Below are 27612 nucleotides of genomic sequence, written 5' to 3'. Positions count from 1 at the left end.
CTGCTTCCTGTGGTGGGGGCAGTGTGGGAGCAGCCAAGCCCTGGGTGTGCACCAGTGCTAGAGAGGCGCAGCTCCTTCACGGAGGGTTACATTTGTGTTAGCAACTGTTGGAAAAATAGATAATATCAGTAAAGTAGCAGCAAAACAATTTATCGCTGGAGAATGATGCTTTAAAAATTAGAGTACTTCTGTCTATCCAGTTGCCTGTGGATGTGATGAAATCCCCAATCTCTCGTTTAGGTTGGGCTGCTGCTTTCCTTTGTGCCCTCTGTTGGTATTTTCCCATCAGTCGACACCTCACACCGATTACTGCTCTGAATCCAGATGACAGAATAATAACGCTGATTACTGCTAAAAGTTGTTTCTGGCAGCTGGGGAGGGGATGACCGACCTTGTTCCTGACTATCAGACTTGCTCTGCTGTTGATGGGCTCGGGTGTGCATACTTACTGTGAAATCAGTGCTGCAGTGGTGGAGAGCGATCACATGCCAGAAGGAGACTTTAATTCACTTTTCTATGTATTCTCTGTAATTTTTTACAGCATTGCAGTCGGGGTGAGCAGTGTTCAGAAACAATTCCCTCTCAGTAGGCAGCGTTGCTTTTAAATAAAGTGACATTTTAAGAAAATATTTCTGAGAACAAGTTCTGCTGTTGACTCTGCATTTCTCTGGCAAATTCCCGATGCCTGTGTTGATGGTAGGCAGAATTCTTTTCATCTGATCCAGGCAGCCTTTCATTTACACTATTTTTTAGATTGTTTCAATGTGAAGTGACCAATTTGGAAAAACCTGCTTTCCCAGAATGAATAATGATTGAATCTTCATTTTGAACAAAATGAGTGTTCTACAGAAGACTAATTCATAACTATTTTGTTGGCAGTGTCTCCAACAAAATTTGTCTCCAAAAGCTGTCTCTAACAGCTTTTATGTGCTTCAGTCTAACAAGTATTTCTTAAATGCAGACTGTCAATTGGTGAGAGTGATTCCTGTGTAAGTCAGTATAAAGTGCTTAAAGGAGAGAAGGTGCCTAAGCAGTGGTGGATTCCTGGTTGAGCTTCTGTGCCAGGAACACGGGTGTAGGCTGAGAGTTGTTTTGAAGAGAGAGGGGAGGTGCAGGCTGACATAATCTGAAATTGAGAAGAAATCCTTTTGCCCTTCAGGCAGTAATCTTACCTGTGCTTGAACAGAGCATCATCTCTCCAAAAAGTTGTTGGCTTTTTTTCCTCCCTGCTTTCTTTATTTCCTCATTTGAGCAGGTGTATAATAGTATCTCACAGTAACTGGTTGATCCAACTGTTAAAGCTATTCCTACAGCAAAGAGCTCTATTTGCAGCAGTCTCATCCTCTTGAGCTGAACACCCAAAATTTGTCTTGTGTTTATCCTATGTAATGGCTGAGCCATACTGAAATATCGGTACTGAAATAGCTGTGTCCTACTGAAATAGGAGTATTTTTCTCATCTTTTTTTTTCTTTTTTTTTTTTTTTTTAAGATGATATTAAAAGCTTGAAGGGTTGTATTTTGGAGTTTATTTTCCCAGTGAAAATTAAAGTTGACACAGGGCATATGTGACTTTATGCCCAATGCGTATGCATTCATTTTATGAATGTTCTTCATCTGTCTAAGGGCACTACTTGCAGAAAATGAGATTTCGCTCTGCAAGAGAAACAAAACCACAGGCATACATTTGTTCTCGCTCTGTGAGAAGAGAAATTATTGTTGCCTGATGGCTTCCCAGTTTTTTGGGTGTGTGCTAAAGGTTAGATAGGATGAAGGCTTAATTACAATGTACTTAATATTTATAGCTTCATTCACTGAAGCTTTGTCCCATTTGCATTGAAGGGATTTTTATCTAGAGAGCTCATCCCATTACGGCAAACAAACTTGAAACATTTGAAGGTAAGGATAATGTCTTTGGGGAGAAAAGTAGTTTACTTCCAGTTGGATGAAAATTACATTGTTACTTCATGATTTGATTTAAATTGATAGGGATTTTTTAAAAAATATATATAATTTAATTTTCAAGATAACTTACCATTCCATTACCACTCCACCAATTGCATTTTAAACTTTGGTGGAGTGCATGTGTAATTGTATCCAAAAGTGACATTAGGTTTTTCCTTCTAGCAGTAAATAGAATGAAGAAATGCTGCTTGGTTGGTTTTCAGCTAGACAAATGCATCAGATAGGATGAACTTGTTTCATTGTTGGGGTGGTCTTTCATTTTTGTTTAGCTCTGGATAAACAGAGCCATTTTAAAATTTCATTCTTTTTTTTTTTCTTCTCTTTTTTCTCTTCTGTTTTTTCTGCACTGTGAAAACATTTAGATGACTTTGGAAAAATAAATTTTTTGTGACTTGATATAGGAAAAACTAAAGCTGAATGTTTAACTTTTCTGAGGAGACAAGAAGAGACACAGAGCTGGAAAAAAAGCAGAGAATGTTTCCTATATTACCTCCTTATGCTGGGTAACATCACAGAAGGATTTCTGGGGGAGTTTCTTTAAAATGATGACTGATTATTTGGTCTCCTATGCTGGCTGTTGCCCACATTTTTCACATATTTTTGCTCATTCTTATTATTACCTGCAGAGGGAGCTTGTATATGAGATAATCAGAGTAATCAAGGCATTCAGGGCTGAATTGATTCCAGTAAGTACAATTTAATTTCACTGTGCCTTTTCTGTTATGCAGAGCAGAAAGGCTCGGCAAGACAGCTTTTAAAAAGGCTGTCCATCAGTAACAGCAAATCACAGTGAGCAAAGATTATAAAACATCAATAAGCACAAGCCAACTTAAAAAATATAATTCAAAGAAGTGCCTATTAATCAGAAGTTTAAAAAAGAGATGAGGAGAACAATTCCTGCCGGTCAAGGTGCAAGAGGATGGTTTTGGTGTTCTGTATCACAAGAAGCAGATTTTTGTTGCATAAACTGTCTTCTCAGATTCTAAAAATGTCTTGTCAGCATCAGAGAGACAGCAGAGTGCTTTCAGGTCTTCGACACATCTCGTGCAGAGTAGTAGCCAAAAAGCAGGAGGTAAGTATTTCCTATTTACCCAAGCAGTGTTATGGAGCATAATCAAGGTGACTGCGGATGAAAGGCTAACTCCTAATTTTGCTTTTTCACTATTTAAAATATAAAGAAGTGAATGAGTTGCATCCAAATTGAGGAATTGGTACAGTCAGGTAGTAAAGCAGGCAAACAGTTATAAGAATTTCTGTCTTAAGCTGAAATAAATGCTGACAACAAAGAGCAAGGAATGTCTTAACGTAAGTTTATTTTTATATTGTAACTTAAAAACTAGCTTGAAGAATCAGAAGCTTGTACTTCAGGTAGTAATTTTTCCTTAATTTAGCACAATGAAAAAAATCATCGGATGTATTGCAGTCTTCATAATTTGTATTTTAGTTATCTGGATAATGAAGGTGTGTGATCCTTCAAAAAGTTAAGACTTCAAAGAAAAAAAAGATATAATACAGTTTCGCTTGCTGAGCAAGAAGCATAATAGATGGTACTTAGATTTATTCTGTACTTGTCTCTGGAAAAATGGTGGCAATCATTTTACTTTAAAATATTTCAGTAAACATAAAGATGATTTGCTATGATATTGTCAGGAAATAAAGCAGTAGGTACGCACATTCCATAAAACAGAAACAGCTTTCTGTAATATGCTCTCCTGTAATAAATCTGTGGCGTAAATTGGTCAGAGTTGATCTTTTTTCTTTTTTGTTAGTTTAAATGAAGAGAACTTTAATATACAATCAGCCTAATGTGATCTTAGGCGTTTAGTTTGGATTCCCTTTTTAAACATCGGGGAAGATTTACCATATCTAAAAGAGTAGTAACTCTGTCTCAATTTATTATTTATACTGGCTAATCCTTTCTAATGTGAAAAGTCAGCTTGTTATTGTAACACCAAATGGCCCTCTAAGTAGGGAAACAGTTAAGTAGATCTCCTGTAATAGGTTGTTGTCTAATAAAGAGATTTATGGTATTGGCAAGGGCTATTGTATAGGTATTACCCTCTCACAGCATGATCATGTATTATCTTAACAACTCAGTGCCACGTTTATGTTGAGCATTTTCATAACAGGGTAAGAATATTAGCCACAGCAATTACACCCCAATAGGATTATAATGGTAAGATTTACAGAAAATATATAAATTCTGTCTTTCCTGGAGATTTTGGTAGGTGCTGGGAGTTGAAAAGTTGTACCATCCTTTTTGCATGGGAAAATACTGACGTGCAAGTCATGAAGAAGAAAGAGAGGTTTGTTAATTTAATCTTGTTGAGGAATTGTGGAGAGGCAAGGACATAATCTCTCTTTACACAGTGTGTCCTTTTCTTTCCTGGTGAGGCAGGGGTGTTTCAGGAGTTCCACTCAGTGGAGGTTGCTGTACAGTATGAAAATCCAGACGTGAATGTAACTTTAGTTCTGGTGTGAGGATAATGCAGCTGCGATTAAGATATATTTTTAACAGCCTTGTATTTTGAAGGTAGAACAATGGTAATTTGCATGCTACATTGGAAGAGCCTACTTAAATAAAATCATATAATTTTTTTTGTTTTAGCTGTAGCGTAACATGTTTTCTCTTTCACTAGTGCCAGGTTTTTATGGTGATAAGTAACTTAGATAATTTTTAAAATTACTGCAAGCAACAAAAGTGACAATAATGTCATACTTGTACAATTTTCATGTAAGTGACATTCAAGCTGTTCCTTAATTCTTAAAATTTTCCATCTGTTTTTTAAAAAAAAACAAAAAAGTGAGACATTAATACTCACTTACTTGGCAGAAGCAATGTTCCAGTCACGTTTAATAAAACTAAATTATGTTTTGTCAATAAAAAACACTTGTGGGGACTAATTGAACAAAATGCATTAGGTTATATAGTCATTTATGAATAACTGCATTGAGTAGCACAGCAGTCTGCATGGCAGAGTGCGATGAAACAGCCACATATTTTAAGATGGTATCTTGAGCTACAATTCAGAAAATACTGAAATAATGAGTGTTTAAACAAACAAAATACTTTTCTTTCCCTGATTTCCTGTGCCAAAATTAGAATAAGGTAATTCCAAATTAAGAAAACTGCCATCTATATAGATGGCAATTCTTATTGTATAAGAAACTTCCAGTACATGTTGCATACGTTGTAGACATGCAGTGGTAGTATTGGTTGCATTTGTAAGACACATTTCCTGGATACTTTGCATTAATTCTATGTGTAAGAGTTTCTACAGAAAGATTCTGTACCCATCTGTTTTAAATTGTCATTGATCACCAGAGAAAAGATGTACATGTTTCTTTTGACATGATATATCCCACTTCTGAAAATGTGCTAGGAGAAGTTGCTCATGCATTTAAGTGTGGGGGTTTTTTGTGGTTTACTGCAAAATAGCTGGGACTTCAAAGCTGCTTTAAAGTTAATACTCAAAACATCATTATTTTTGTTATCATGGTAGCAGCGTATGGCTTCATCTGTGACCAGTAGCCCATGCATGTTGTATCTAGTGCAAAATTCTGGAACTTTGTCTGTAGTTTTGTGTTCAGAAGAAGAATAACATTTTCTATTTTAGACAAACTCCTGTAGGTTCTTAGGTTGGCTTCACATTGCATTCTTTTTGAACTGTGGAAAGCAATGGTATCTTTTGTCTGTAAGTAAAAAGAAGACACAAAAGAATGAATGTTACCCCCAGTGAAAGTGGAGCTCCAGCCGATTTAAGAGCGTGAACTGTGACTGCATTGTTGAGGGCAGTGCTTGGCTTGTTGTACCCAAGCTAAGAAGAAGCCAGTACTTAGAATAAAAGGGTGAATAATGCGTAAAAATGCAGTAAAAACATTGTATCCACACTTTATTATTACAAGTATTTATAATTAATTTTGAAAGTATTACAATAGATTGCAGGGGATTCGTTTTATGTGGATTTATCATTTTAGAAGTTGTCTACTGTTTCAGAATACAATTTCTACATTTGAAAGAGGAAAATATATGCAGAAATATTCTTACCAAATTGTTAGCCTTATGTGCTCTCCTGAAACATATTCAGAATGTGTATATATAACTGTGAGATAGATTAACCATTTTTCTTTTTGTACAAATGCCATAATGAATGGCCTCTTAAAATCAGTATTCTTCTGTTTGCAAGACAACAAATCAAAGCACAAATCCACACTGTAGTCATTTTACTTGCAGCATGCATTAGAAATGAAGCCACACTAAGTCATACTTAACTGCCCACAGACAACTAACCCTGAAGAAGGGGCAAGACTTTTTCTTCTGTCTTTTTTATTATTATTTATGTCTCTTTGTCTGTTTGGAACAGCCATGCTGTTATGACTAATAAAGCTTTTGTATTTGGCAAATGGGATGCAAGTAATCAGCAGTTCTTGGCTCATGACTGAAAAATCTGCCGAGCAGAGCACATAAAACCAATATAACCTTTCAAGTATACCTGTGAATAAAATTCTTCCTTATGCTTCTGTCACCTGTACAGTAATTAATCTATCCTTCCTACGTCTTCACTTCTACTGGTATTATTTCTGATTACAATGGGTTTTTTTTTGGTCTGTGGCATGATAAGCGAGTACTGCTAGAACAGATTTTAATTTAAAATAACAAATAAAAGAATATAGGGACCAACAGTGAAGTCAGCATCTTTGTGCTATCTATCTAATTACCAGCCAATTGAAAATTTTGGTTTATTTAAATTATATTTAGCTTAATATCTCCCAGCATGTGATTTATTGCCAAGATTCCGTAGTCAGTAAATCTTAGTTCTTGCATATTTTCCATAGAGAATCACTCAATATATGAAACTATTATTTAAAACAATTCTTTTTGTTTACTACAATTTTATATATTAAAAAAAAGTCACAAAAGTCCTAATGTTAATTGAATCAGACTCAAACAAATGAAAATTTTTAGTAGGTCTGCTGGAAGGTGTCCAGTAATTTTTTTTTTTTGTATTTTAAATAGATACTTAATAACCAATGCACCAAATAAAGCTGCAGCATTAACAGATTATTAAAACTAATTGGTAAGGGTTTAGAAAAAATACGTGGTGCAATGAGAAAATTTGCTGCTATTTCAATGCTGTGGTTAAGCAGTTTGCACAACTGTGTTCACAACCTCTGCAAAGCTGAGATAGGATTAATATATCCTTAACTACTTAATTACAGCCATTATTTAAGTTACCTAAACGAGAGCTGCTCAGATCTCATGCATCTATGAAGTATTAGCTGCTGCTATACTAGCTGGGTAGGTATGCTCAGTGGAGTTTTTTTGGGGCTCACAGATGCTCTAAGGGAGTAGCCCCTGATAGCATCCTCTAACATTCACTCAAGCTCATGACCATTGAACAAGTTGTGTTTTTACTGCAGTGTTGGTGAAACACTGAATGCCGGTGTACGCAAGAGATTTCCACCCCTTCCCACCCTCCTCAAAAATCAAAAGAACAAAAAATAAAATAAAAAAAAACCCAGCTTTGTTACGGTAGGTTTGTGACTTGTAGCTCTCTGGTGGCATGGGCTGTGACATCCTGTGTGACATCCTGGGTGCAGTTTCTGCCATGGCTGTCCCTTGGGTCTAGGGAAGTGTGAGTCCTTCTGTCCTGCAGGTCCACATTCTCAGCTTCATTCTTTCAGTTGCTTCATGATAAAATGAAGGTGTAATTAGGACTAATTTAGCTAATCATCATAAGCTGGAGGTGGTCCCATCTGCCCTTCCCCCTGAAAACCTGTCTGTGATACACGAGTGCGATCTGTGAGAATGAAGGGGGAGCTTTGTGTGTGCTGTCTGCAGATGAAGATCCTTGGAAACCAGGTTTGTCCTTTTTCTGTTATTCACAGTCAAAAAGTCAAAATCTCCATTTTAATGAAGACATTTCAAGGAACAGACGGGCTGAGAAAGATATTGTATTTCTTTACATGCTCCTTCCTCTTAAACATGGAAGAAGCCTTAGGCTATAAATTAAAGTGTTTTACCCTGTGTAGTTGATCTCAGGCTGCCCAGTTGCCGTGAGGAGTTAAAGTTAAAAAAAAAAAATTGTAAATGGCTTGGCAGTTTCATGTTTTTCAGTCTGTGGTTATCTTTTGTCCCCCTCATGTCCTGTTTTTGTCAATATTTTCCTTTTACCTAGGAACTGTAGCAAGTGGGAGGAAAAGTAACTTGAAAGAATGTAGTCATGCCAGAGATGCATTTTCATGTGGGAACCTTTATAATAATCCCGTCATGTAAATGACATTCACTATGGAAACAGTAAGAGCTCTTATGAGCAGAAAGGCTCATCCTGTGCTCCTTAGGAAACACAGATTTCCTTATCTCCCTTCCTGGAAAGGGCACACATGTGCTGGGGCTGGGGGAGGCTCTGGCCAGGCTCGCTGTGGGGGGACCTGGGGAAGCTTTGCGGGAGCGTCTCGGGCAGTGCCGTGTCTGGAGCCCGTGTGGTTTTATGAGCGTGTTGGAAATGGAGCTGCCTTAGTGGATAGGTGTGTTTAGCATTTTTAATTTTGCCTGGTAGAGTGGTGTTGTCTTTTTTCTTTCTTTAAGTCGTTGGGTTCTCAGGTGTTCTTCAGTTCTGGTGAATTTCTGGGGGAGTCCTCCCCTGCAGCAGCTGGGGTCACAGGTGATGCTCATAGTTTTGCTGGCTGGATTCCAGGATGTTTCCTAGAGTCCATTTTCCTTTAACCTGGAGCAAGAAGAAATGTAGATTTTTATTATTTCAAAAGCTTCATATTTGTAAGCTTTGTTGAGGAGTCTTGTAAAATTTAAAATTGTTTTGCAGTGTTTGTTACTATCTCTACCACATTCTTAAAAATTAATTGTCTGCTTGAATAGTGTTTCCCAATCAACTTGAATTATTGATGTTTTGGTCCTTAGTGGAAGAGCAGTGGTACTTTTCTTCCCACACCACAGTCTGTTCAACCTCTGTTTAATGAGTTTTACTCCAGTACCTGTAATAGAAATATAACGCACAAAAAAAAAATCATAATTATGGCTTATTGAGTGGGGTTAAAAATGGGAAGGGGGGAACTTGTGTCTAAGTTCAGGTTTTCAGAAACTGGTGCTCTGTGGATGTTGAAGTAATCGGTACTAAGTGTTTGGAAGTTAAGACTGTTAGTGGCCATTGCAAGATAAATACTTTCCTAGGCAGAAATGCCTAACTTCAAAGCATATTTAAATATTTGAAAATAGTTAGATGAATATATTTTTAATTTTAGCTATCTTAAGCTGTTCTTAGACCCTGTATGTTTTACAAATATTTTCAAAGTGAATTAAATAACAACAAAATTTTACCAATCCAAAGTAAATATCTGCTCATGAATGTGTATATACTTGAGTACACATATGTCTGGGTCTTTATTAAAATACTACTTGTTTAAAAATAAAAACTGCCCTGTTTATCTTTTGATAAAATTTGTGAGATCAGAAGAAGAAATGTGTGTCCAGAGCCATGGGTGAAGGTCACTGGTGGCTAGGAAGAGCCTGTTTCCCTTCATTCTGCTCTCAGCCAGCAGGACTGTACAGCTACATGTTCTGGTTAGTAAATAACAATACCGTGGAAAAGCTAAAAAATTGCTGTTGTAAAACAATACTGTCACAGTGAATTTGTTTTTTATTTTGGAGACAAGAAATCATTAGGGTGAAATCTCTAGCTGTTGAAAACTTCCACTGTGCTTGCTGCAAGCTCTTCTTGTACACCAAGGTAGTCTTGGACTAGATATTTTTATTTTAAACAACCTATAAAATTGCTATTTTTAGGTCAAAAATGTCAAATCACCTCTTGACTGAAGAGATATTAAAATAAAACTGAATAACTTCTGGAGAATATGTTGATAACCAAGCAGTGTTGGGTGAAGTGTTCCGTAATGTCTCTGTCCATCGCTTCTTACATATCTGAGAAGATGGACCTTTAGGTTGATTTGGTTTTTTCCTGTCCATTCTCATCTGTTTTATTTATCTTCCTGTCTTGCTTTTTTTTTTCTTCCAGAAATAAAATCTTAGTTCAGTCCAATAGTGACCCGTAAGTAAGCTGTACACTTATTACTGTCACAACCTCTCTTGGATTTGATTTTAAACAAACAAACAAAAAAATTCCCAGAGTGGGCAATGGATGTGTTGAAATTGTGGTCAGCTTTTAAAAATTAGTATTATTAATTATTTTTAAAAATAATATTATTAATTAATTAATATTATTAGTATTTAAATTAATATTATTATTATGGCGCCATTAGCCACTTATAGAATATTGCAATGGCGCTGTGAAATCATCAGCCATTTATAGCAAATGATTACTTGCAGCGTGGCAAATGTTTCAAAATATTTGTGTGCAGGTAAGAGATGCAGACACAGATCTCATTGCACACTGTGCGTGCTGGCCCCTCTGGTAGCATCGAGTGTCCGCGTCCATTCCTGCTGGGACTCGGTTGTGCGGGGAGTTTCGTGGACTCTGCTGCGGGCTGGTGCGCTTTTCACGTGGATGCAAGGGCAGGTGGTCGCGCTCCGTGCAGCCGTGTCCTGGCGGGGGAGGCTCTGTACCTTGGGTTGTGTGCAGCTGATCCTGGACGCTGGCGGTCGGCTGGAAGGCAGTCACACGGCGCTCCGCTGTTTGATGCGAGCGGGTCCTTCCCTTGTGTGTGCGGTGCCGGGTGTGTTCTGTGATCCCTGCTGCTGTTCCTCGCTGCCAGCCCTGCCCTGCTCCCGGTGCTCCGGCAGAGCCTGCCCGCTCTGCGGGGCTCTGTGCTCCGGCCTTCCCTCCCTCCCTTCCCTCCCTTCCCTCCCATCTGCTGCCTTGCCCCACGCCCTACCCAGGGGCTTTCCCGCTTCCTCTGCACTCGAAACCACCCGCGGGAATGCCGGCTTCCCGCTCTGCCTGCTCACTTGCTTTTTGATTTTTTTTCCCTTCTTTTTTTGTTTTTTTTTTTTTTTTTTTCCTTTCCTTTTTTTTCCCCGGCCCCATGGTGTGACTCTCACTGATTTCTGGTGAGTAGCTGGCAGCACGAGGGAGGCTGCCTGATGATGATGATGATGATGATTTCATTGTGCATCTGATTTGCAATCTGTTGCAGAAGTGCCTGTAATGCTGACTGCTGTTATTTAGTGTTAGGATTTTAAAATATTAGAGTACATAGAGCACAAGTTAAATCAAGATGGCTTGCGGAACATGTGTGTAAATGGCATCGTTTTGTGAGTGTGAAGGTTTGGCACAATATCTTTGGGCAAGGTGTGAAATCCGGTGATCTAGATTAAATTTGGAGTTTTTGAGATTGCTGAACAAGAAGATGGTAAAATGGCATGCATTTTCTTAACAGGGACAGCTACTCTTAAATTTGCTTTCTATCTGTTGAGCTGTCAGCCACTCTGTCACCGAAGGCTTAAAGCTATATTCATGAAAACAAGAGTTTTCTGGATTTCAAAGAAAATGCCATTTTTGTTAAAAATAGCAATCAGAGCAAAAGGTTAGACTGTCATCAAAGTGTCTGTAAAAATATGCTTAAGACCCCGTTCTGTTCTTGGCTGTTGGAAGAGATGATGACTTGTAAATTGCCTTTCATAAAAGTGAGTTTGATTTAAGGTATTAATAAAATCTAAATTTGTGCATTCTGGCTGTGGGGACTGAAGATTTTAATTTAGTGAAATGCCAGAACAATTTTTTTGTGCTCAGTTTGATAAGTGTTGTGTGAGAATTCCATCTTACTAAATTAGGGCAGACATATATATTACAGTGTTTACAAACTGTTATGATTACAACCTGTTAAATTTCAGATTTAATATTCAGTCACCTTTGAGCAAAAAAGTCACCTCATTTTTGTCTCAGCACTGTTGAATTCTTGTGTTAAAATAGATTAAATTGCAAATGTTAATCTAAGTAACTGTGGAAAGTTGTGACCTGGATTTGAAATAGCCATGAGACTGTCACAGCAGCAGTAAATCTTCCAGAACATGTAAGGCTGGCACATGGCAGGGATATGTCTGATGTGAGAATTGGAGTGCGGGTGCAGAATTTGCCTGAAAAGAAAATCGTGTGCCAATATAATTTTATTCTAAAATTTAAAAAAGGAGAAATTATCACTTTAATATAAAGCTGTGTTTTTAAAGGTAGCACACAGTAACTTCATAAAAACTTATTTTAAAACAGCAATCTAAAATTCAAGCTGTATTTAAGAAGGACTGTTTGTGGCACTGAGGCACCTGGTTCTTAATCCTCATGTGCTTCCTCTGGCAATCTTTGAAATGTGGATGGGAATTTCAGGTGCAGGCTTCAGCTTAAGAAACCATCAGTTTGAGGAAAAGTAGATACTAAATGTGCTTCCCTTTTGTTTTAAGCTTTTTTTTTACTGTCCTGTAATAACTGCTTTTCTCTCAACTAAGCCTGGCTTCAGCCCTAGTTCTGGGTACTTTTAAAGCCTGATATCATCAAAAGACCCTGAATGTTAGTTGTCAAGCACTGGCATTGCTGGAATCTTTTATTATCTTATTGCTTTGATTTTCTTCATCTCTTAAAATGTGTCAAATAAAAATGTGGGCGATGTCAGGAGAATATGATAATAGTAATTTTTAAAGCAATGTTTTGACTTAAAAATAATGTTAAAACAATCCTGCTCAAGCAAATCTTGATGTTAATCAGGGACATTAATTGATAATTAAACCTAGTGTATTAAATAAATTTTACACATGCATTTGATCTAACTTGCTGTTCTTTTCTATAAATGAATATTTTTTATACAAATTTATTCTTTCATGAAGGAAAGAAATGAGCTTGGAGATACTGGACTATGTGTCCACACGACAAAATTATCTTGGGGCGCTATAAAAAGGTATTCAAAGTGTTATCATATCTATTATTGCAGTGTTGACCATTGATTCTTTTCAATTTCTAAAAAGCAACAGGATAGTAGGGCTTCTGCAGTGAGAGCCTGCAATACTTTACCTCTCTGTTTTTTTTTTAAAAGCTAGAATCTGACTTTGTTCATTTCCTTCACTCCAGAGAAGGGTGATTGGCAGGCTCTGGCATTCAGCTGTCCACATCTGAACTGCAGGGCTTGAGTTGCCTTGGCAGGGCTGCAAGTAAAAGTTTGTGCCGCTTTTGCCAACTGTGTTCTTGGCTCAAGCTGATGTTACATGTTCTCGACTCCAAAGCATGCTCATTTGCCAAATTCTACCTAAAAATGTATGCTGGAATTCCTAATTAAATAAACCCCCCGATATTTATTTTATTCCTTGGAAAGGCAGGCATTCTTTCACAGTAGATGCTGCTTTGGTAGAAATACAAATAAAAATTTAAAAAGCCCAAGGTGGATTAGAAAGTTATAACTGCTATTAGGAGAGAAATTTTCTCTTGCAAACAGATTAGTAGCTTTGGTTTCTTCTAAGTAGTGAAATTATGGGACTTTACCAGGTTCTTACCTGAAGTTCTTTGCATATATACATTTTCTTTTTTATTTTTCAAGTATTTTGAAAATTGTTGTGCTTCAAAGGATAATAGCAGTCCGTATATAATTTCCTTGGATTTTCCAGCATTACAGCTACCTTATTGCTGCCATAAGCTGGAGGTAGCAGTTCAATGATAAAGGTGTAATTTATGCCAAACCAGTCTGGAAGCTTTTTCAGAAGACTGATAGCAACTGCTTTTATACATATTGCTATGTAAAATGCTTATTAATGTTAGCAGATGTTGCACTTTAATCCCCCAGAATGATTGTTTGGTAGCAGCAGGAGATTTATTAAGCTTGAGTTGTGTGAAATTGTGTGTGCATAAGCTGCTATTTAGATTGTAAAAATGCCATTGAAAACTGTAAAAAGTTCTAACTGTAATTGGCAGAGAGGTATTAGCTGCTTTAAAAGAAGTATATGTGTACCACTGGCCCTTTTGCTATAACCTCTTTATCATTTATCTTCTTGTATTAATGTCACTGAATTATTAATTCATGAGCAGGGTTGGATAGGGTGAAGGCACTATTTAAATGTGTGGCACATGTATCCTTATCGCTGGAGACATGAAAAGAGTCATTTTGTGTTATCTATAAAATGGAAAGGACATTTAAAAATTTCATTTACGGTAATCCACTTCACTTCCCAGTAAAACACCTAGATTATTGCTACTATAATATAATGTTCTTATTAAAATTTTGTAATCTTTCCTCTCTCTTACTTATAAATACTGTTGATAGACAAATGTAGACTAATTTTTTTTCTTTAGTTGCACATACAGTTCATGAACTGCAGCAGAACATATGAAGAGCAGGGTTTTAATAAAAAACCAATTCTCTTTAATTTCTAGTAAAAGAATACAAAATAAAAGCCAATAAGTATTTATAATCATGAAAGGCTAAATAAATTATCATCTAAAATCATAATGTAGCCTAATTAAAGAAAAATAGGATATTTTCCAGAGTAACAGTGTCATTGTCACATTGAGCCATCAAGAGCTATATTATTTAAAAGAAATTGTAAATGTGTGGTTTGGTCTGCTTGATGAAACCAGAGAATATCAGAGGTCACATTGCTGCTAAAAAATGTGTTAATAATGTATCTTAAATTTCATCTGTGTTGTATGGATGATTAAAAAAAAATAAATGCACAGGAAATATAACGTTTTCAGTCATTTCAATGGAAAGAGTTCATTCTCTTGAATACTTTAAAAAGTGTTCATTCTTTTTAAAAATTCTTTGCATGAAAGCAATTTCAGGATATTTTGTCCTCAAGTGCTCATGTTGGCTGGCATGGCAGTGCTGGAGATAACTCATATTCCATTTTGTTTAATATTTAAAAGATATCACTTCACACTTCCCTTTTCACCATGCATGGAAGAGACCTTCACTGTTTCCACAATACATGGGGAGTTTTTTTCTCTTCAGAAATTTCTCTGCAGAAGAGAAAATGTTATGTAGGCTGCTAGGGAGAAGAGGTTTTAACCGTGGTACATGCAAGTAGAAGGAGCCTTCCTGCTGAATTGTAATTTAGCGTTTTTCTTGCTTGTAACTTCTCCAAATGTAATCATTATAGTTTCCTGACTTAGACTTTGAACAGACGGAATAAAAAATAACTGAAATAATTTCTATTTTTCTATTATAGTTTGAATAAGTAAGAAAGCCCAGTTTTCCCCAACTGAAGGAATGTTGCAGCTCTGATTAACGACTGGTACTTATTCAGCTGTCTTGCATAGTTAAGAATAGTCACCTGAATGTTCATTGCTTATTAAATTGTACAAGAAAATACTCTTAACTACAGCACTATTATACACCTTGGCAACTTGTATGTCCTTGCAGAACCCATCATCCAGTAAGGGCATTGGATCCTTTGTTTCATTGCAGAATCAGGCCCTTTCTGAATAGATCCTGTAGATTTATTTGCCAGATTTCTTGCAGACATTTCTCACATCCTTGATGATGTGCTAGCAGTAGGTGTGTAATTCAGTAGAATGTTTGTGTGTAGGCACAAGGAAGAGAGTGGTGTGTGCAGTGCTGTCATACAGGGCTTCTCACCCTTGAGCTCCTCTCGAATGTGTGTATGAGAAAAGCCAGTTACAAGGGAAGAAAACCAAGGAAACCATTGATTTTTATTTCATGGTTTTAGGGTTTTCAGCCTTCTAAGTGCTACTGGTATGTAAAAGGGGTGAACATGAAAGATGTGTCTGCTGGCACTGCCTGCTTTTTTTTTGTACTTTGGAAGTCCACAGAGAAGTCCTCCAAAGGCTTACATAAATTCAGTGGAGCTCTTACCTGTAAGTCATACTTGCCTGGAGAAACTCTTGTCTGCTTAAAAAGCAGTTAGACTTCTTCCCTTCTTCTGTTGTCAAAATTAAAAATTTTGTTGTGGCTCATAGCCAAGTATGGGATGGTAGCACACGGCACTTCTCAGGTTTCTATGCAAGACATAAGCCATGACCTTTTAATAACTAAATGGTCTGTAAATGGTTTGGAAAATCCAGGTTTATGGAATTACTCCTGGAGGTTTGTTTGATGGTGGTGATTTTTAGTGGAACTAAAAAGTGGTCTTCTAAATGTCCTGACAATCAGGCTGCTGGAAAGAAAACCTACTCTCTGATTATGGTAATATTAATAGTGCTTCAGAGAAAAGAAACAAAGCTAGGAATAATGTAAAAAGGGGTTATCCGAAAAAAGAAGGAAAATTTAAAAAAGCTTAGGTACAGCATGCTTTAAAACATGGTTAAAAGCATGCATTATTGAAATGGTCATTAATAAAATGCATTGTTGTGATGCTATGATAAATTCTAATACTTGAGCATATGATGGAAGAAGAAATATTTAAAATTTCCTTTCTCCTGCTCTCTATATACAGTCACAAATTTTTCACGTTTATTTGCATGCTCATCTGATGTATTTTATCCTAGATTATCTCATTGCTCCGAAGAAAACCCTTTTGGTAATATTGATAACCTAATATATGACATAGTTTGGTCATTATTATTTCATTTAGTGGTCATATGTATAGACCAAGAGGGAATCTGAATATTGATTTCACTGAATGGCTAGTAACAATGATTTATGAGTCACAGATTCAGTGCAGTGAGCCAAACACAGCAGAGATTACATCTTAGGTGCCACCATTGATTTTGATTCATATTTCACTGCACAATGATTAGGCCATGGTCTCACAGATGTTAATGTTCCTCTCCAAGCAAAGATCTGCCCAAACCACACTCAGTGCACGGTGACTATATCTATACACCCACTGCTTCTGACTTTAAAATGCTAAATATTGTTCAGTTGCTTATAAAGAGTTGCTATCTCTGCGATAACAAAGGGTTTTGATAGAATTTTTTTAAATAATCAAAAGTGATTTTGCTGCACACTCAAGCTTATTCCTAAAACTGGAACAATATAATTTATATTGAATAGAGATCACTTAATATGATTATAAGTACAAGTGATAGAAAATGGATGCTTTAAAATGAATGTTAAACCAGCAGCTTCATGAATCTTTTTGATAATATTCCTTGGCACGTGCCCAGAAAAGAAGTTTTCAGTGCAGTAGTTTCCAGGGAATTGATGCTACCAAACTGAGGTTTGTGCTTGAATATCAAATGCCGAGGCTGCAGCACAGCCATCCCCCAGGAGGTCCAGTGTGTTGGGCTATACAGCCCCCATTAACCTGGTTATGGCATGGATAAAAGCGCTCTACATGCATGATAAAAATGTGTTCTTGTCTGCTCTTGCCTGTAACTTGATTTTATTTTGGAAGTGAGTAACGTGTGGGTGTTTTGCTGGCTCTGTGCTGGTCTGCGGAGTTGTCTTACTTCAGTGAAAGACAGAATCATAGTACAGTTTGGGTTGGAAGGCACCTTAAATTATCATCTAATTCCAACTCCCCCTTCCATGGCTGGGGAGACATGCTGCCAGACCGGGTTGCCCAAAGCCCCATCCAACCTGGTCTTAACACACTTCCATGGATGTGGCATCAGAAACCCTGTTGCAGTGCCTCACCACTCTCACAGTGAGGAGAAGCGTCCAAACATCTGCCCTAGATTTACCCTCTTTCAGTTTAAAGCCATTCCCCCTTGTCCTATCACTGCAGGCCCTTGCAAAAAGTCCCTTTCCAGCTCTCATGTGTCCCTTTAGGTACTAGAAAGCTACTATAAGGTCTGCCTAGAACCTTCTCTTCTCCAGACTGAACAGCCCCAGCTCTCTCAGCCTGTCTGCATAGGAAAGGTGCTCTGGCCCTCTGATCATCTTTGTGAGACCCTCCTCCAAAAGGTCCATATAATTCATATCTTGGGGGCCCCAGAGCTGAATTCCGTACTCAGTATCAGAGCTCATCTCCCTGCCTAAGCCCAGGCCTAGTGGCCATAAAGCAGATCAGGTGTGTTGAAATCCTTGCAGTCAATTAGAGAAACACCACGTCGCTTCACAGGTACCGACATGTCTGACCACAGTCCCAGGACTTAGTTCTGTTTGTTTTGTTTTTCAGTCTACTTCCACTTCAAACAAGTTCTCAGCTGTGAAAAACAGTGGAAGGGAAAAAAAAATCAGCTAAGTGGCATAACAGCTTTGAGAAATACGGGCCTCTGCAAAGCCTTGTCAAGGCTGTCAACAAACAGTTTCCTGTCTTACAAGACTGCTATGTCTTTGGTTTATGTTAGTCTAGTGATTTTTTTTTTCCAAGGGGAAGAAATGAGATCTTTAATGTAAATAGATTATTTTGAGGATTTCTCTGCTCTGAGAAGTTTGAAAAGCCTTTGAATTTTCTTCAACTGTTACAATTGCTTCTTTAGGTTTGTCATATGGTTCTCAGTGTTTTTGTAAAGATACTCATTATTTTCTTGTTTATTTTTGATGTTCATAAAATCTGTCCTACATAGGTTTGAAAATGAGAGCTATTTGTTTTGCAGTTTAATGAAGAGAATGGCAAACAGCCTCAGACTGTGCCTCTGGTGTCCACAGTGATCAGCATATTTAACATGCTCAGCATGACACTGAGATATTACAGCCGATAACGGTTGTAATTGACTTACGGCATCCTTTCCCTCCCCCCTTCTTTGGATGGTGGGGAATTATCTTTGAGTCCCCAGGAAGCTGTAGTGACACAGAGGGCAGAAGTGGTAGAAAGGTTTTACCTGCACTGCTTGTGTCGAGGTGGTCTCACGTAGCAGTATGAGGTGATTCAGGTGAAATACAGGGAATTTGCAATGAGGATTGAGTGACACGCCCTGTCCGCCCCTACCCGCCCTTGATTCTGAGCATTTATCAAAGGCAAAAAGAGAAATTCAGACTTGGCAAAAGGAGAGTGCCTGGAGCCAAAAAAAGCCATTCTTATTAGCGCTAGCAAAGGTTTACTTTGCTGGCTTATTGAATGAGAACTCCCCTGAGTGTCCAGGCTTTATTCTGTGTTAACAAGGGGCAAAGCTGGCTTGTTGGGAATGGACCGCTGTGTAACGTGTCTGTAAAACACAAGAGTGAGGCCAAGCTGAATTAGAGTGCTGATGAGAAAGGAAAATCTTTGTCTTTTCCTCTCAAATCCTATTTATTTTCCCTGTAAATGATTGTGGTAGACCACTGAGGTGCTGAGGACTGATGCACTAAATTGTGATGTTCCACTGGTAAAATAGTATCAGTGCACTGTTTAGTGTCATGTCTTGCATAGGCAGATTGGATATTTTGAATGTTCCATTACTCTGAAGAGCTGGGAACTCGGGGTGGGGTGGGTGTTTCTGGTGTCTTTGTCAATTTTAGGGTACACATTTATTGCTCACTGTTTCAGGCATTCGTCAGGCATTAGCATGTAACTTCAGAGCACAATGCAGCTGAATGCATTGAAGTAATTTTTTTTGTAGCAAGATTGGATGACCTTGGTCAAGTCTTGTTCTTACTGTATTATTCCCTTCCCTCATACTGTATTCTTTCCATGTAACTTGGGAAGAAATGTTTTGGGTTAGAAATCCAATGTTCAAGGTGACAATTAATAGGGACTGTTGAATACAGAAGTGTAGATAAGACTCCCTGCTACCTTTTGAACATTAAATTGCTTTAATGAAAAGGAAGTATTTTTTAGCCATTTTAGATGGATCAGAGTTAGCCTTTTATTTCACCTTGCAATATGCAGCTGGTTTCATTGGAGCAGATCAGGCATTGGTTGTTTATCATAGGCAGTAGAAGGAGGCTTACTAGATCAGCAGTCTTGATTGTTGTCAGGGGGTTTTTTTGTAAGGTCTCATAGCTAAAACTCATAACCAGATTTTCTGCAATCTGGTACTGTAGCACTAATGTGGCATTATTAATGTAAATCAATTTTTGAATTAGCATATTGAAAACTTAGGAATAACTCATGTTAAATGCATCTGAAGACATGTTCAATGTTGAAAACTAGATTTGTATCTCATTGCAGATATGTAGAAAATGGTAGCTGTTGGATCATAAACAGTATTAGTCTCATTTGAGGATTTTACTAATGCGGCTTAGACACTTTTACTAATCACACTTCACTAATTAAATTCCTGTGTTACAGATTATAGTAAGCTTAACTTTTTTGTTTCTTTAAATTGGGAAAGCCTCATGATAGGAAAGCACGTGGACACATGATTTCTCAGGAGACTAAGTAGTCTATTATATTGTATGAATATATATCTATTCACCCTTGCCTTCTCTGCCCCCTCCTTTCCTCTGCAGAATGGCTCATATGTATTGCAGAATTACTCAGTTTCATAAATGGGTTATGAAAGGCAGTGGGGGTGCTGCTTGTGTGGCAAGGTGGGTCACACAGGATTTATAAGAAGGACTGCCTGGTCCTGCTAGTTCCTTGGCATGTATGAGCTGTGCAGCTATGCCTGATGTTCCTTACCTCCGTGTGCTTCATCATCTGTAAAGCTAGTACAAATTTTATTTCTGTAATAAGGATGTTAAAGCTTCACTGAGGTTGCAAGTGCTCTGTGGTGTTTCTAAAATGATTTGGAAAATTAAGCACTATACTGTAAAATACATCAGCATTAGTCTGAATGACTTTTAGCTAAAGAAAAACATCCTTGCTTAGCTGGAAAGATCTCTGTGTTCTCCTTTGTCTTAATTGCCTGAAAAGCTGGATAGAACAGGAGGGAAAAGGCAGCTTTTGAGCATGCTGTGTCAGTTGTCCAGAAGCTCTTAAAAGACCCTTTTTTGGCTTTTGAAAATAAAACCTTGGGAAGGTTAAACAGAGTAGAGTTGGAACACGACAGTCCTTTAGAGGTCTTTCTCTTCCAAGATAAAAGTATTTCAAGGAGCATGCTTGGAGCAGCTTTCTCTTATCTCTGGGGTGCTCTTGAGCAATGTTGCGGGGAGAGGGATGGCCAGCAGTGGCGTGTATTCTGCTGCGGTCGCGTTCCGGCTGCGAGGATTTCAGAAGCACAGGAGAACAAGGAGGCGAGGAGGGGGCACTGAGATATTCGGGACTTGGAGCACAGCTTATGAATGCAGTATGAAGGGATGCCCAGTACCTTTGCAGTGTTACATTTAACATTTCTATTCCTGATCTGGCCTTCTTTGACAGTGCATATGAGAAGAATCTTAACAAGGTGAACCACTCTACTTCCAGCAGGGGGTTGTTTTTTTTTTCCTGTGGGAGATTGCAGTATGGCCCAGAGGTAGGGATTTAAGTTACAACTGAAATTTTCTGGGCAGCTTTTATTGCACTCTGAAATTCAAGCAAGATTTTGCTCTAGGGAGTTTCTCTTTGCCCCACCCACAGGCTGAAGCAGTCAGCGATGCAGAGAAAATGTTTGTTAAGGTCTGAGGGGAAATAACTTATTTGCGCAGGACAGCCACTCGCTGTGGTCTCCTTTTTCTGTTTACAAAGAAGTAACCTAATACATCTTTTCCTGCTTCTAGTCGTTTGGTTTGGGATTTGTTGTTGTTGTGAGATGCCCCCGACAGTCTCTGCATCACTGATAGATGGATGGTCAGAAGGATGTGGCTGACAGCAGTGTCTTTAGTCCGAGTGCTCTCTGGCTCCAGCTCATGTCTGGGTGCCTTTCTCAGGTTTAGCTTTTGTTATGCTGATGAATGGTTGGAGCTGCACGTTCTTTTACTTGGAGCCACATAGAGATTTTCAAATACAGAGGCTCCATTAAAATTTGTTTGCTGTGAACATGTTAACTTATTCAAAAGAAAAGAAGCAAGCCCAAATTCAATTGCATCAGTTTTCAAACACAGTTTCATTTTTTCTTGGGTTTTTAGATAAACATGTGTTACTGATAATCTGTTAGGGGCTGGTTAGTTTATCTTGAATTCTTTTTGCAGCAGCACACTGAGTTAAATTCTATGTCTGTAGGCTACAGCAATATAAAGAGAACAATATATTCCACAAAGCACTTAAAATTGCTCTTTAAAATGCTTGCAATTTCTTCTTATTTGAATAGCTTATGCTGGTTTTGATATTTCGAAGGCATCAATATATTTTCAGAAACTATTAGGTCCTTATAAAAGTGACTAAGTCAGTTTAGAAGGTCAAGAACTTTACTCAATTGAAAAAAAAAAAGCAAAGTGTTTGGCATACATTTTGCAACTACTTCCTAGGGAGATGCTGGATCTTACGCAAGCGATGCTTTGATTATTGGTTTTATTTTTGACATAACTCCTTCCTCCCCACTCCAATTTAAAAAGGCCCACAAGGAAGTGATGACTGAGGATGATAAAGCACATGGATGTCACTATCCAGTTGAAGCTGAAGAAAGATATCTCAAAACCTGAGAGTGCAGTGATATGTTATAGAAATAATGATAAAAGTTGAGTCTCAGGAAGTCCAAATCTTCTGGACAGACTGGGAGCAATCAGAAGACTGATTTAATTTCAATTTTAGCCATTATTATTCATCATCTATTCTCCTGGATTATTCTGATTGCTTACTGAAATTACACTGATTAGTCTGTAGTGTGTGTGGAATAGTTTTATGATTTTTCCTTTGGGTGCTACAGGTGGAAAATTAATCCAAACTCCTCTCAAGATTCTAGCTGAACTATCTCCAGGGCTTTTTTTTCGGAGATCATGGTGGCAATTTTTTCTTCTTAACTCAGCAGGAGCTCCTTTGCAATTTTAATTTCTGCTGAATGCAGTGCATCCTTTGTGGACTTTTAGATTTATTTTCTTTTAGTTACAAAAGAGTCTCAGCCCAGTGTAAAAGATCTAGAGCTGGAATGTGACTGTGTCCTCAAAACCACTGCGAGGTCCTCCTGTGTCACCATCTAAATCCAGGTCACACCTTGTACCTCAGGGCACGTGGGTGTGTGCCAGGGAGAGCCACGCGCTGCCCATCCTGCACTCCATTTGCTGTTGCCTGCTTCTCGCCGAAATATGTGTGGAAAAAAGTACCTGTGACTGGAGAGCACCTATCTGTTGTTGAAAATTGGACAAAGGGTTCATTTTTTTGTATCAATAAACATAAAATCATATGGTCTCAGATGTCAGTTTTCTTTAATTTCACTGTGTGAGGAATCACAGCACACTTGTATTGTGAGAGAGATGCCTCAAGTTCTCTTAAAGAGGAGCCAAGTAAAGAAACCTTCTTGGCTATTTAATAATTTCCACAGATACACTGCCTTTCTTGAGAGCCAGAGAAATTGTTCCAAAATGTTTTCTGTTAATTCCCGTCTTTCTCTCCTTGTGGGAAAAAATGAGAGTCAGTTTTGTTGCTGTTTGTGTGTTCAGGGAACAAACTTTATCATTGATTATGATTAACATTTCTGCTTCTAAAAATTATCAACATTTCATAGAATTTCTTTATCTGCTATTTTGTGCTCTTCATCCTTTCCACTTCTCCTTGCCAAAAGGGTAAATGTATTTTTAAAGTCCTTAACATGCTCTAGTACTCATAAGAATCATAAGTGGCCCTTGGATCCTGCCACTTAAATTTTAACACAGTCATTGTTACGTGGTTTTAAAGTAACTTTAATTTCAGATATCTCAGCAATATGTCCTCAGAGTCCTGTTCATTTGTCCTGGAAAGAGCAAGCCAATGTGACACCAGGCTCAGCCCTTTGCATCCATGGTTGATGCAGTGCTCAGTGTTCTCCAGAGTTGTTTCGCATGTCTGTAATATGTAGAGCCAGCTTTCTACTTAAAAATAATCTGTTCTTCTATGGATGTTAATTTTTCTTTAGCTTCCCAAACTCTAATAGTCAGGGCTGAAGCATGACCTAGCTTCACACAGTGAGATATGGAAGAGGATGTGTGTAGTTACTCAGCTGGCTGGTGAGAGAATAGAGTCATTAGCAAAAGGGAGCACTCTGCTGTCAAATCTTCTACCACAGCTACTGCACTCTATCACTATAATTATATTTTTCAAATGCAAATGATAGCTTGAAGAATTTTTCCTTTGGTACATCGTTTACAGGAGCAGTTCAGTTCGTATTTCTCAGTAGGAGACAAATCTTGTCTGAGGCTAAGGACAGAAGAAGGTCTCATCCATTGTTTATTCCCTTTTCTCTGAAGATGTTTATTGTGTAGAAATACAGCTAACTGTGCAGTGATATGAAGAGGCTGCCTCACCAAATGGCGTATTTTGTCAGCAAAGCAGCTGTTACTGCCTCTCTCATCCAAGGAGAGCAATCTTTGTGTAGCATGAAGGGAGCGCCAGAGCCATGGCAGGGAGCAGACCTGCTCAGCCTTCCTGCTGGGGGGAGTTGCTCTGCTGTTCTCAGCCTCTCCATGTTTCAAATCCCCAATAAGTATGTATACATAATATATAATGCACACATACATACATATGTATATATAATAATATATAGTGCCCTAGATTTAATTTTTCTGTGGTTCTTTAAGGTAGAGAAATGCAGGTTGTGTCAGATTTGTGGAGTAAGAAAACCTTAGCCAGCTCATCTACAGGTCCAGTTTGTTATATTTGGTGCAAATGTTCTCCCGTTGTTTTTTTTTTTCACATGTCTTAGTGCAAATACATCAGTAACACTCATGCTTTCAACATTAGCACGTATGATTATTTGGCATTGTGCTTAGTGATGATTGACCTTGAGAGATTACATCCCAGAACCCTGCCAAATTCCCAGCTACAGTGCAGGCATGCTCTCAGTTTTTACTAAATATTTCCATCTTCATGTGAAGTAAAAGTTGCTATTCCAAATTATTGGTGTTCAGGTACTAATAGATTTTTTTTTTTCTCCTTTTCTTCCAAATCTTCTGCTGCTCCAGGTATGAAGATGAATAATGCAGACCACTGGTTTCGATGATGCTGGGCTTTTATAACTGGATTCATTAAGGAATACAAAGAAAATTCTTACAGGGATCAATAATGGTGTCTTCTGGCTGCAGAATGCAAAGTTTTTGGTTTCTGCTCATTATCAGCTTCCTGCAGTGTACTGAAGGTAAGCTTTAGTTTATTTTTTACTTGGGTTTTCAGATGAGTTAAATGGACTGTACAATTAATTTCTGTTCGATAACTTGGAGTTTGAGGATGACAAACTAAATGTAGTATATTCTAGGCTTAATTTATAAGACTCAAATTGTCCCTTTTTAATGAAGAAAGAAGAAAATAATTTTTTTTAGGTTTGATAGTATCATATGTTGAAATTGAAGTGCAATGTTCAGGCAAGTGAAGTATTAATAGCCTTGATTGGTAGGTGCCTTATTTTTGGATTCTTCCTGTTTATCCTTCCTTCTCATTGCACAAGAAATGTATGGATATATTAAATGTGATATAAAACAACTGAATGAAATACCCATTCTACTTTTCTAATTTTGCTCACTGAAAACGAAATGGCAAACACTTCATTAAGATTAGTGCTATGCAAGTTAAATTCCAGGAAATAAAACTCAAAGTTCATACAGAAATAGCATCTACTTGAAAATATTTTTGCTCTACTTGGAAAAAGAAAAAATACTTCACTGCTATCAAATGTGTTTAAAATAGCTGTTAAATTAAAGAGATGAGGAAGGAAAAGGATTTTTTAAAGAAGTTGCATTATCTATTCTTTATCTGTTTTTTTTTTTTTTTCATAAATTATACTTCATCCAGTTAGTCTGACTCCACAGCTGTTCTTGTGGCCCTTTTAATAAGCAGAGGAACACAAATGAATGAAAAAGGAAAACATGACTTATGAATTTTTAATTGCAAATATTCGTATAGAACCTGCGGCTGGTTTTGGGTGTGAGCATTTTGATTGACTAGATTGCAGGCGAAAAGATTGGTTTAGTAATAGCATCTCCATGCCATCTCAAATTATTCAGTAATTGATGTATAATATACAGAGTTCCTTCCTGCATCTTTGTCATGATCTCACCAGTTTTTAAAGCAGATATGCACATTACTCTGTCAAAATTCCTGAATTTTAAGGCCAGATTTTCAGAAATACTTCTGGAAAACTACCCTGCCTCCTCCTCTCTTTCTTCCTAAATTTATATAAGTAAAAAGGAACTATTACATAAATAAAAAGTCCCTAAAAATTCAAATATTTTCTGCAGCTTTCCATGCTCACTGCATCATTTCCTAAGCTTTCTTTGCAGCCTTGCCCAGCTGGGGCCGTGCTGGCAGCCGAGCTTTGCCGAGATGGGTTGTTCATCTGCATGTGTGAACACACACATCTCAGGGAGCCCATCCTCCTGCCTGTTTCTGAACTTGGGGAAGTCTCATTTCACTGAAACAGCTTCCACAGTCAGTTCCCCATCCCTCCCCTGCTCCTTAAATGCTGCCAGGATGTAGTAGGAGGCTGAGCAGATCTGAGATGGTTTCATGCTTGATGGGGCTCCTGGTCTGGGAGCCGCTGCTCTCGCTGCCCTCGCGCTGCCTGCCCGGGCTGGGGACTTGGCTGTAATCTCACTTTTACAAACAGCTGGAAGAGAATATGCTTTCCAGCCTCCTTCATAGGTAAGAAAGGTAAATGTGGATTAGGAGAGTAGAGTTATAAACTTTATGACTGGCTGGTTTGGTAATAGCTGGTGCTAATTATAAATGCACTTACATTGCAGAAGTGGTTGCACAAGGTGAAACCTAAGGTGTAGGAAGTTGAGACATCTATTTATGTTTTTTTTTCTGAAGTTTTAAAACACTAAGGTTTTTTAAAATTATTATTATTGCAATTGTTTCAGATCTCTCTACTTAACGCATTTGACAAACATTCAGGTGCTTGCAGTTTAATGCTGTGTGATGGTTGAAAACATCTGAAAGCAGAAAGGAAAAGCAGACGAAGAACTTTCTGTGGTTTGGTTACAGTTGCAAACAGCAGGCTGTAAAACATGTTTTATCTGCTGAGTTTGGAAGGGAAAAAGTCAACTGAGAACTTCTGCAGATTGAATTTTTACCATTTGCAGAAAGTTAATTTTCATTGTCATCTGTAATATTTCAAGTTCATTTTGTTCTGTCCCTGTTTTTCTTGCTTTTAGTAGCCAGTAGCAATCTTTTGATGCTTCAGTTGTGAATTTACTTTTTTTAAGTCTATACAAGAGCTGCTTTTTCAGCTAAAAGAAACAGGGAAGGAAATTGGGAGCAGATAACAGAATCATACCAAATTAATTGTAAATTCTTAAAATAAATGAAATACTGTGGCTCTGTATACTGGAAATGAATATTAATATAGAGTTGGCTTCCAGCCACAGAAGAAAAATGAATACTGCATTATTACACTTTCTCACAAAATTACATTGCCTTCTGCTTCAGTAATAAGAGATGCCAAGTATAACATGCTTTAGTAGCACTTCATGCCTGGAAGTATGAACATGAACAAAGGTTAAAATAAGAGCATTGAACTTTTGCTAGAAATAAGAAAATCTTTAATTCTTTTGCTTGGAATGTAGTTTTTTAATAGAAATCTGATGTGTACATGAAGGTTGTTGCAGTTACTGGGAGAGATAAAACCTGGCTGAATTCCCTGCTCTTACATTTTAATGTTTCTGTACAGTTTAATGGAGAGGAAGGGCGGGGGGGGGGATGATGCTGGGTGTGGACAAGTGATTCATTTATTCATATAATGAAACATTTTCCAATCAAGAAAAGGCTTTATAACTCTCACAGCCTTAACTTTACCTCACCAGGGAATTGGCAAGCAGGCACAGTTATACGAAGGCTGTAATTTTCTTTTAGTGTTGCCTATCCACACAGGAATCGTATCCTCAGATAAGAAGGTCTTGGTTTTCCCTTTTTTTTTTCCTCCTGGCTATGCAGTCCAGATGAGATTGCT

General features: G+C 37.8%; 1 protein-coding gene across 2 annotated transcripts in view; it reads left to right on the top strand.

Annotated features, from left to right (window-relative positions):
- The window catches only part of ADGRL2 (adhesion G protein-coupled receptor L2), a 158999-nt gene that overhangs the window by 7475 nt on the left and 123912 nt on the right, over positions 1-27612 (top strand). For both annotated transcript variants that reach the window (XM_058808995.1, XM_058808994.1), the window contains exon 2: positions 24632-24804. In XM_058808995.1, the coding sequence (XP_058664978.1) occupies positions 24732-24804 (73 nt within the window). In that variant the 5' untranslated portion in view covers positions 24632-24731. The remainder of the gene's footprint in view (positions 1-24631; positions 24805-27612) is intronic.

This window comes from Ammospiza caudacuta, chromosome 7 (assembly GCF_027887145.1).
Source record: "Ammospiza caudacuta isolate bAmmCau1 chromosome 7, bAmmCau1.pri, whole genome shotgun sequence".
NCBI classification, from domain to species: Eukaryota; Metazoa; Chordata; class Aves; order Passeriformes; family Passerellidae; genus Ammospiza; species Ammospiza caudacuta.
The sequence above is the reverse complement of the archived record's forward strand: the minus strand, read 5'-3'. Positions and strand labels throughout refer to the sequence as shown.